Source organism: Ptychodera flava, chromosome 22, assembly GCF_041260155.1.
Source record: "Ptychodera flava strain L36383 chromosome 22, AS_Pfla_20210202, whole genome shotgun sequence".
NCBI classification, from domain to species: domain Eukaryota; kingdom Metazoa; phylum Hemichordata; class Enteropneusta; family Ptychoderidae; genus Ptychodera; species Ptychodera flava.
In genome coordinates, this window is record NC_091949.1 from 21,618,536 (window position 1) to 21,630,927 (window position 12,392).

A 12,392-nucleotide genomic window follows, 5' to 3' on the forward strand; every position below is an offset into this window, starting at 1 on the left:
ATTGAGTGAAAACTGTGTAGAAGAGACATGTAATGATAGCCCAGACAAGGGATTATGTGCCTATAGCCCAAACAAGGGACTATGTACCCTCGGGGCAAGGGACCATTTGTCCGACGTAAGGAGAGCAAATGGTCACCTACCCTCGGGCAAATAGACCCATATTTGGGCTATAATATATTATATATATAATATTTTCCAAACATTGAAGGCAATGTTCAACTTTCAGAAAATTTGCAGACGACCATAATCGTCCTTCTCTTTCACATAAACATACAAGTTAAACACCAAGTATGTTGACCTTAAGCTGATAAAGGCTACTGAGACAGAACAAGAGGGGTCCAACATAGGTGATGCTTTTTATGTTTGACAATTATGCCCGTATAACCACTCAATTAATTATCCTTATGAGGTAATTTGAAAGGTCCACCGTGAAATCAGCTGTTGAAGGAACAAAATTGCTTGTTGAGCGTTTTTCTTTCATGAATTTTGTTTGGTGTGAAAAGTACTTTGTGTTGTTTAAATTCTTGAAACATACTGGTCAACTGTGCGCAACTTTAGCTCTGCTTGCAGCCAGACAATATTTAACTAAATGAAGTTCAAAAGTTCAAGTGTACAACTCTCACCAATCATGGCTGAATATACATGGTTACATAAAATTGAATCGCATGCAAGCTTTTCTAATGGTGGTGCCTTTCATATAAATAAGGGTAGCAGCTTTCCCTTACACAGTGGCATTGTTTATTTGTCACAGGAAAGCAAGTTGGGATTGGAAAAATCCATGTTTGGCTAGAAGTCAAAAAGTGAAATCATCTGCTTGCCTTCAGCAAGGGGGTAATTTTTGACACACTTTTGCAGTTGTGTTTAGTCGTATTCCATTTTATCCTGATATCACAAGAAATCAAAGAGACCGACTTTGTCTCTTTAAAGCCAATACACCCTGATGGTCCAGTTGCCATCGCTGTAAATTCCTGATAATAATGTCTTTCTGCCTCATTGCACCATAGCAGTTGCTGATCATGGAAAAAACCTTGTAGCAAATAATATCAACTTACAGCTGAGTAGATCTTGACACAGACCAGATGTGAACTGAATGTGCTCACGTTGTTTACAACAGGGACATCACATAGTAGTACGCTTCTCAGATCATTACATGTAGCAGGTTTCATCAACTTTCGCACAGTCAAATCACTAATTACACTCATTACAAAACTTCATTTAATATGCAAATGAGCTGTTTATTAACTTGACACTGCTCATTGCTTCGGGGGATAATTAGATATCAGATCAACATCTGTAGCATGTTTCATCAAATTTAATGCTGTAATTTAAGGGTTATATCATTAATTACAAGGTTCATTAACATGCAAATGAACCCTTAATTAACTTGACACTGGTTAGTGCTTCACGCGACAATTATATATTTATCTGATAAATTTCTGTAGCAGATTTCACAAAATTTGGTGCCATAATTTCAGAGTTATATCACTAATTACAAAGTTCATTAAATATGCAAATGGACCCTTAATTAACTTTACATTGCTAAATGCTCAAAAACACAGTCAGATATCTGTCAGATTAATATCTGCAGCAGATTTCATCAAATTTGGTGCAGTTATTTCGGAGTTACAGGAGTAATTACAACACTTCATTAAATATGCAAATGAGTTATTTAATAATTTGCCGCAGGTATCATCAAATTTGGTGTAGGAATTTCAGAGTTATATCACCAATTCAAAAAGCTAATTAAATATGCAAATGAGGAGATAATTGACATGACACTCACAGTGGAACTTACAAGGATGATGCATTATTGCATATAAATGATTTTATTATCAAATTTACATCATAAAAAAATTCCTTTTCTGATATAAAGCACACTGTTATGGTTCAATCCATGGTGATTACAAACTACTAAATTAGGAGTGAACGGAAACTAAAATCGATGCTGTGTATACAAATCATGGTTTCCATGAAATAAAGCACATCATTCTTGAAGTATTAAAATGTCAATAATTTGAGTTTGTAGTAATGGGTGCTGCTTTCACAGCAATGCCCCTGTCTGTGTTTTGAAATGATCAAATGAACAGTATTTCAGTGTCTCGAGACTGCATTCATTTTTTTGCAACATTGAAATATTTTTCCAAACTGTACTCATGGTTTCAAGCAATTTAAGACCGATAGCTGAAAGATAATTATTCAAATAACTTGAAATGAGCAATTTGCATTCAAGCAAAAACATTGAATAGTCTCACATTTATTCTACTTGTAGAAGAAATATCCAAGCAACTTTTTAAAGAAAACAAACGCTGAGATTTGTTTCATATTTGGTCAATCAAAGTCCATCTTTCTGTAAATGATCAAAGCTGATAATGTGCTCAAAAATTTTTAAACAGTTAACAAGCACGACGATTAAGTCAGCGCTAAGGGTAAAACAAAATTCAGAACTTTTTTCATAATCACTGTGTCATACAAGACACTACCTGTACATCCATCTGTACAGTACTGCCCATTTCATTTCATTTGGCCCAAAGGCATAACTCAGGTACTTAGATACATAGGTAATTTCTTGTACGCCGTCATTGTGCATTCACTCGTACATTGCTTGGATTTGTTCTGCAAAGTGCTTTCTAAGAGAAGGCCTCTTGCTCTTAGATGTGGGCGTCAACAGGTCATTTTCCATTGTGAACTGCTCAGCTGATAGATAGATGTCCTTGACCTGGATTTAGAAATGAACATGGAAATATAATGTGAATAATTATTTGTGTTAGCTGTTTGATGTGACTGCTGATGTGCACAGATATTTACCATCATACAATAACTTTGCTTACCAAAAATTGATGAAGAACTTACAAGTACTCATTATCATATACATACATATATTTTAATTCAAATGTTACTTTAGTTCATTCTGATGCTCCCCTTCACTGTTAACCCATCCACGAAAACAATTTGGTTCATGCCTATTCTCTTCTAGGGTGGATGGGTAAACCAAAACATACTGTGGGGTGGATGGATGATGACACACACATTTAACGAACACACACATTTCATATTCTGCATAAAGTTATATCTTATATATATATATATATATATATATATATATTATATATATATATATATATATATATATATATATATATATGTATATATATATATATATATATATATATATATATATATATTTTTGATAAGTATCCTTTTCTTATTTTTGTAGTACTAGTTTTTGACAATGTTCACCTTTGAGGGAATAACGTCAATAAAGTTATTGTTATTATTATTATTATTATTATTATTATTATTATTTAACGATCACGTTGAAACAAACATGTGACATAGACGTCAATCATGTGACAGCTGTCTCTGAAAACTACATTGACAGTAATGAGAGTCGTAACAGTATAGAAATGAATTCACCTGTTCAAAGGATTTTAATCCAGATTCTTTTCCTGCTTGATGCATTTGATCAAGGATGGTTTTCTTAACAGTCTGCAAGAGGCACAAAAAACAACGCATAAGACATTCAACAAGCAGTCGAAATACACTTACTTTCTTGTCAGTGATGCAAAATTCTAATTGATCAAATCACAACAATCCACAGGTTATTCAGGATGAGTTGTTTGAAGTACATGGGAAGAGAAAACATACTAGCTGGAAATTCAGAATCAGTCCTTTTAGTTTTTAATTATTATAGTGAATGTTGTTCATTTATCAAATATTTGGTGAATTTCAACTATCTTGTATATTGAGTAGAATCTCACAACAGTTTCCATATCTCATCTCTACTAGAAAAAATATTCATACATTCTGATATAATCCACTTTTAACTGGAAGAATTTCAACAAAACACTGGTAATTAGGTCAATGAATATGCTACACTGATCATGAGACATTTAAGAGTTTGATTTCCATACTGAAGGTGCTCATAAATACATTTGTAAAAATGGATAATATCATCTATGACACCTCACACAACTACACCAACGGACTAGGTTGCTACTAAAATCGATAAAATTCATTGTAAGTAATGACATTTTTAAAAATTTGCTATGTAATTTGTGAATATATAATTGCTCATATTACAAGTTTATTCATGCATGGGAATGCATTTCCCTGGGAATATTGATGATTATCCAATATATTTTATGGAATGTCTTGTGTGTATGGACATTGTCATCAAGTCCTATCACAACATCATTCATGCCTGAGTTTGAAATTTTGATGCTCAGCTTACGCATGAATGCTGGTAGCCGTTTCTAATAAGTGGCAATCTACATGTAGGTATATGCTCATCTTTGTATGTCTCAGTGGCTTCTTTCATATCACATCGGCTCTCAGTTTTGGAAAACAACTATACCCTGTAATTCAGTCTTAAGGTTGTTCCAATTAATCACAATTTTGACATTCTAGATCATGAAATTCTTCAACAAGAAAGATATTCAAACAAAGTAAAACTTGTTTAACACTGATGTAATCTCCTGAAAGCAAGTTAGTCATGCACATCCCAATTCTTCGGCTTCACAACCAGTGTCTCACATTGCAATATATTCCACATCATCAAGCCCAAGCAATGGGATCTTGAGTTTCTTTAGATCTTTCTCATTATTTGGACATGTTTATTTGAGAGCTCATCTTTACGGAGGCATCACATTTCGAATCTGTTGTGGTATTTGTCTGAGATGAAAATGAGTTACACAGCAAAACATGAAGGGTGAGGATTTGCAAGTTAAAAATATGATATTACCTTTAGAGGAGTGAAAGTTTAAACTTCTACGCATATTGCTCACATACCGTATTTCGACAAAGCTCTTCCAGACTTCCTGACATTCCGTTCTCCTTTGCCCACTTCAACAGCTCATCCGGATCAGGTACAACTATCCCAACCGCATAACTCTGATCAAAATAAAGTATAAAATGTTCCTATCATTGTCAGGTATGTTTTTAAAAAGCTCTTCAAGCCAGTGACATTGTTGTAATCAGTGAGTCAAAAACATGCTCATACACCTGTGTTTTTCACTCAAAAGTATATTGTGTGCTAAAAGATGCTGTTTAGACATAAAAAATTTATTCTCCAAGCGCCCACAACAACTTCAATTATCCATACCTTTCAGGGGACAGGGATTTGTTTGGATATGCAAACATTTCAGTAATTCAATCCAATGCATGATCAGGGTTCATTTCCCATATCCAAAACATGCAGAATTTCTTAAAAGATCTTGCAAGCATACTTTCGAAGAAGCCGTCTCACTAACTTAAATGCTAATGAGGCATGTCATTCTTGAATATCATCATATGACTTGCAAACTCTACAGTATCTAAGGAGTTGTGAAGCATATAAACCATAAGTTGGAGCAAATGGAATGTTGCTCGACAAATAGGGAAAGTTGATAATTTGAAAATTAAAGTCATCCATCTTGCCATATGGCTTTGTGTACAGAACATGATGCTCTTATTTGGATAAACAGATCAAGCTATGAAGCCACGATAGGATACCATGCCCACAAATTTGATGAATATGTTGTCAATGAGGAAATGAAGCATCTTAATAGCTTCCTCATCAATGTATTTATGTTTGGCATCAGTGTTGTTCCTGAAATATCCCTTTATTGCTTGTGATGACAATGTACTGGTAGCGACGAAGTGATGATATCGTTGTTCCGCCAATCAGATTTTAGTGTTGCAAGTATCACTCAGAGAAATGTTTATGTGATTGACTCTCCCGTTTTCAGCTTATCAAACTTTTGTATTATTTCCCACAAAGATCACTCATTCAAGGAATTGACAGTCTGGCCAATCCAAGGTATATATTTGAAGCTTCCATAAGATTCAAATTCACTGGATGAGAAATACCAATTATGTGATGTTTCACTGATGTGATATCTTACGGTGGTTTGCATTGACCCATTGGCATTAAGGGGACTAGCTAGACATCTTGTCTAAATAGAGGTGTTATCAACACTGCCAGGCGTAACTATCAGCTTGGCGGTATTATCAGTCAATTACAAAGAAATCAACTATGCAAAAGTTGAAACATTGTCTAGCAGATGGTCAGACATAGTCGAAACAACACCACCACTGAATTACAACTCAGATTGCTGGTATGTAGCTGAGGATAGCAGACTTGGTGTGTGTGGATCTTGTGGTGTGTTTTGACTATGCCTGACCTCCTGCTAGAAAATGTTGCAACTTTTTTGAGCTGATTCCCTTATGATTGACTAATATTACTGCCTAGCTGATAATTGCACCTGACAGTGTTTGCAACACCTCAATTTAGACAATATGTCTAGTTCACCTAATGCCATCGGGTCAATGCAAACCACAGTAATTGATAGACTCATTATAGCTTCTGTGATGCGATATCCAGTCATTGTTTGGTTTTCTTGTGTCACAATTATGAAAATTAGGAAGAGCAGCGAGACTGTGTAATATTATGAACTGTACAAGATTTCACCATCAGGTCAAGTTGGTTAAAACTAGTAAGGCAAAACATATCCCATATGGTGCATTTTAACAAAGATATGAAGATTTGAAGGTCCCTGAGGACAGAGATATTGTAAACATGAAATTTACAGACTAAAGCTGCTATTACATACCAAACAAAGAGGGTGAAAATACATATGATTTTGGCTCAATACTGCTTTTTACTGACTTGGCAGATGGGAAAGTGATACTATCTGGCAGGTAACAGGTTAATGTTGTTCTGAATCCACTAGAAAATTTCAAATATTAATGGAAAGAATAGGGATTAAATAGTTTTGATATTATACAAATTATCTTGTTAATTCAACTGAATTATAAAAATTAATCAGTTGTTTGGTTGCAAATTGCTTCTTATTCCATATGCATTGTTGGTATAAAATCATAACAATGGGTTGAAATACACAGAAAAAAACTTAATCATGTCAATTTCTATGTAATAGGGAAAAGGTACATTCAAGTTATAAAAATGAATGTGTTCCCATAGTACCATATAATACTGAAGTACCATGAGTACTAACAAATAGTTAAAAACATAGGGCCAAAGTCCCTGAAGCTACTATAGACGTAGATACAAAATTAAGTATTTCCTGACTGTATGAAATTATCTCACTAAGGTCATCCTAGGGACTTGTAAACCAAATATTAAAGCTGTCTGACCAGCAGTTTTGCAAAAACAAGCAACTCAACAGTTGACAGAGCTCTGCTGTGTTATGTAGAGAATAACCCATTGTGACACATGTATTGATGAAGAAGGTAGATATCTTTAATAGCTCATTTCAGGATGGCCTGACCAAAAATGGAAAAAAATTCTGCTAAAAATACAGATTTGCATATTTCATCACAATTTTAACAAATCTATGTTATCCCTAGGGACCTGTATACCAAATAACAAAGCTGTCTGACCAGTGGTTATGAAGAAGAAGATTTTTTACCAAAAACGCCTTTTTTTGGCGCTAATTTGCATATTTTCAAAAATATCAAAAAATTATTAAAAATAGTTTCTCAAAATTGTATTTTATCCACATAACAAATATCAAATCAGTAAGTACTGCAGTTCTCAAGATATTTGAGTGGACGGACGCCTCACAAACGGACATACATACATACATACAGACTGATGGTGGACGCCGGACGGATACCCATCCCAATAGCTTCTATAGACTATATTAGTCTATAGTAGCTAATAAACAAGAGTTTATTACATTCTAATTAAAGTAAACAAGACTTTCTTAAATCAAGATTTACGTCATAAAAAATATACAGACACAGACGCCACTCAGACTCATCATATAAGCTCTTTTTGGTATTTATATATAAAACCAAATATGAGCTAAAAAACAGCATATCTGTCAGGTTATAAAGAATCTTGAGCTGGTTATCTTTTAATATCAGTATTTTCATCCTATTAACCAAGCACATTTTAACTTTTAAATTAACATTGTAAGTAAGTTCTTTTGAATAAGTTGAGACTGTACGTAATCAGAGAAAGCACACTGAAGAGACAAATGTTTGAAACTTAAGAAGTTCAAGGTCATCAAAAGCATTATAAGGAATCATATAACACTTTCACTGCACTGTTTACACAGATTGCATAATTGCTATAAATAGCACATGAGGAATCTTACAGCCCAGCTTTACCATAAAAACCCTTTCACTTTGTCCACTCTTTTAAGGTGAAGTACTACGAATTACGTCAAAATTAAGTTGTGGTGTCATTTCTTGAAACTTTACACAAATATTCTTGGAAGTTGTACAAGTGCAAAAATGAAATAAAAATGGGGGTCACCAAGCTCGTTTCCATGGAAACGGACGTTAAAATGGCGTCGTTAGAAATAAATAAAAATGATATAGTTCACTTAAACTAAAGAAAGCAATTATAAAACGCTTAGCAAATGACTTAATTTTAATAAATACCAATACTTAAGATCCATATCTATCGAATTATAGTTTTCATGATGTTTGTGAAGAAATTTTAACATAAATATATCTATTACAAAATGACGATATCGAAATTATATCACTACATAATTTTCGAACTTTCTTCCTGTCGCTTTGAATGGTGTCATTTTGACCAAACTTGGCGAATAAACTCCTGACATAATACCATTTAGTTTACACTTTCAATAAAAGGGTGTCACCACGCTACTTTTTACAATATCTCCAGGTGAATGGGTAATTTGCGCCATATAAATGGGAGAGAAATGTTAATTTTTCGCTCATATTGAATAAATACCAGTTTCCTAGGGGGTCAAAATATGAAAAGGTTATAGGTCATATGTATTTCTAAGACACTGGGTCAAAAAATTAGGTAAAAGCGCAATTTCAACAATGACAGGTGATGTTAAATACAAGCGCTACAAAATAACCAATTTGCGGCAGGCTGGAGTTAAATCTGCGCAGAAACGTTCTAAAGCGTGTGGCGCGTCCGAATTCGTCGCCCTTTACCTTAATTGACCACTCTATTTTTTCCTCAAGAAGTAATTTTATTTTATCCTTACCAAGTCAACCATAAATGGAAATTAGAACTTTCTCTATCTCTATTTATTTGATCACCCTCTCATGACAAACTATTGTGAGCAATTTCTTTAGATAACATACAGGGCACAGTAAATGACTTTTAGGATATATCAAAGTTGTGATTCAGGAAAGTTGCCTTTACATGTTTTAATCCTCCAAGATGGTAAGCATTTCACTATGAGCTGTCAAAAAAAGTTGAACTTTCTGATAATTCCACACTAAAATTATTTTGGCTTTGATGATTTCCTAATTAATTCAATTATTTAAAATCATATTAATTATTTTTTTTCTGGGTGAATTGATAGGGTTTATACAGTAAAGAATTACATATAATGTAAGTCAAATTTGACCAAAAATGACAAAAAAATTCCTAAAAATACACATTTGCATATTTCATCACAATTTGAACAAATCTAAGTTGGGTTATCCCTAGGGACCTGTTTACCAAATAACAAAGCTGTCTGACCAGTGGTTATGAAGAAGAGGATTTTTACCAAAAACACCTTTTTGGCATTAATTTGCCTATTTTCAACAATATCAAAAAATTGAACAAAATAGTTTCTCAAAATCATATTTTTAATCTACACAACAAATATCAAATCAGTAAGCGCTGCAGTTCTAAAGATAATTGAGTGGACGGACGCCTCACAAACTGACATACATACATACATACATACATACATACAGACTGACGACGGATGCCGGACGGATACCCATCCCAATAGTTTCTATAGACTATAGTCTATAGTAGCTAACAAGTAGTGTCCCTTAATATACAATGATGCAGACTCATCTGTGCAGGCATACTATATTCTTGTAGCTAAATACTTTGTACTGCACGGGAGAATTATTTCTCTATCCAGAGCTTTCGACAACTATCCAGCCGTCTTTATCAATGGTGTTGATTAGCACCACTGCGCATGCGTGATCTTAAAATATTATCCAAGATTCGGGGAAGTTGATACCGTCCGCCATCCCGATTCAGCGTTGGTTTATGTGTTCTTATGTATATCGCTTCCTCTTGAACCAATCTGGCTCCCGATCCAAGATTTTCACATTTTCTACCATGAAATTATGACCCGGGGAATCATTGTGAATATGTTTAGAAACCTCTGAAGTGACGCAGCTTGGACGCCGATGTTCTTTCACTCGGGCTTGCAAGGATCGTTCTGTTTCTCCGATATAGTCCATTTTGCATTCATTATCTCCACAACCCTCACATCGGATGTGATAAATAGGACCACATACGTCTTTCGATGGTGTGGGATCCTTCAGGCATACCAGTAGTTGTCTGATGGTGTTAAAGGGCCTAGTGTGTAACTGCATACCATATGTTCTGAAAGTGTGCTGCAATATTTCTGTTAGGTTTTTGATGTATGGAGCAGTTACGTGCACCTTCTTTTGATTTCCATTCCTCTGTACTGAGTTAGTGTGGGCCTTCTTTCTGGTACGGGTTGCCTGCTTAATTGCCCAGGATGGATAACCACAGTGATGAAGGGCATTGTTGATGTGGGTTTTCTCCTCCAGCCTATCATTGGGATCGCTACAGATGAGATCTGCTCGGTGATGGAGGGTTCTGACTACCCCCATTTTATGAACCAGGGGGTGATTTGAGGTGAAATGTAAGTATTGGTCAGTGTGTGTTGATTTCCTAAATACCTTGGTTTTTATCTGGCCATCTGGGCGCCTGATTGTCTCAACATCCAAGAACGCCAATGCGTTATCGTGCTCCTCCTCCGTTGTGAACTTTATGTGTTGGTCCAAGTTGTTGATATGATGCGTAAATTCATCAGCAAATTTCCGCTCTAACTTTGTGTGAGTGTCATCAACATATCGGTACCACCACGACAGTGGATTGGGAGCTGTTGTCAGAGCTATAGATTCAAAGTGTTCCATGTATAGATTGCATACTATCGGAGACACTGGAGATCCCATAGCTGCCCCATGAATTTGCTGATAGAAAGATCCGTTAAACGTAAAATATGTACATTTCACACACAGTCCCAGTAATATGATAATTTCGGCCGGAGTCATGGATGTACGTTGATGCAAAGTTGTATCACTTTCCAGGCGTTGACTTATAATCTGCAAGGCCCCGTCCACCGGTACACTAGTAAATAGCGCACTAACATCGTACGATCGCATTTCTTCATCCGGTCCAAGATGACATGTTTTGATAATATCACAAAACTGTTTGGAATTATTCACATGATGGATAGAAGTACTGACTAGTGGTGCAAAACACATCTGCTACGTACTTTGCACAATTATATGAAATGGAACCGATGCAACTTACTATGGGCCTAAGAGGTATTCCCTCTTTATGGATTTTTGGCAAACGGTAAAATTTGGGTGGTGTATCTGTTGTCGGATATAATCGTCTGTGGAGTTCTTTACTGATGCTACCCCTATCTGTCAGGTCCTTCAGCGATGTTATGAACTGCTTTTTATAGCTCTGCGTGGGATCTCGCTTCAGTATTTTGTATGTCTTTGAATCACTGAGTAGCGATTCACATTTTTCTTTGTATGTGTCAGTGTCTAGAATGACAGTACATCTCCCTTTGTCCGCCGGCAGGATTTTGATTGATTTGTCACTTTTAAGTTCTTTAATTGCTTGATGTTCTCTTTGGTGAAGATTTTGTTCCACCCTCTCATGTTTGTTTAGTTCAACAAGAACTTTGGCACGCAGTTCATTAGCATCATTTTGGTCAAGGTGTCTACATGCACATTCTGTTGTGGTTATGTAATCGATGATGGGCACCTGGCGGGGACTCACTGCAAAATTCAGGCCTTTCATTAGCACTGATCGCTCAACTTCATCAGGTATTTCAAGGTATCAAAAACGGAGGAGTGAGGGACATAGTGCGGGACATGCAAACTGCAATTTATGGCACTCTGAGGGACGTCCCGCACTGTGTAAAATATTGGACTCTGAGGGAACGTCCCGCAGAGAGTTAAAAACTGGACTCTGAGGGACGGGGGCACCCCCGACGATGTGCATTGGTATAGCACAAAATCACGATCAGGCCCATGGAGATAGGGCTTACTATAAAACATTGCCCTGCAGGTCGCTGAAACCGCATGTACTACGTGAAAATTTATCGAAAGGCGTGTAGGTGAAGAGAGTTGCGTGTTCCCCGTGTTGGGGCTGTATGCTATGGGCAGTCTTGAATAATTGGAACGACGAGGATGAAATTTACGCGAGACATGTTTGCCATGTTGAGACTGCTTCAAAGCATGGACTGTGAAATTTTGTGAGGTCGACAAATTAGGTAACAAAAAACCCTCAAACGCACGTGGGTGTCACATCAAAAGTGGCCGCGATTACAGACGGAGCGATCTGTGACACTGCACCGGCCGCACGACGGACGACGCGTAAGTTGACATCGCGTGCCAGC

At 36.0% G+C, this 12,392-nt stretch overlaps 1 protein-coding gene across 1 annotated transcript in view; it reads right to left on the bottom strand.

Annotated features, from left to right (window-relative positions):
- Nucleotides 1-1,791: 1,791 nt before the first annotated feature.
- Nucleotides 1,792-12,392, bottom strand: part of LOC139122946 (long-chain-fatty-acid--CoA ligase 1-like) — an 84,487-nt gene continuing 73,886 nt past the window's right edge. Inside the window, exons 20-22 of the mRNA XM_070688834.1 lie at nt 4,789-4,890; nt 3,415-3,486; nt 1,792-2,716 (exon numbers count right to left, since the gene is read on the bottom strand). Of these exons, the coding sequence (XP_070544935.1) occupies nt 2,588-2,716; nt 3,415-3,486; nt 4,789-4,890 (303 nt within the window). The 3' untranslated portion in view covers nt 1,792-2,587. The remainder of the gene's footprint in view (nt 2,717-3,414; nt 3,487-4,788; nt 4,891-12,392) is intronic.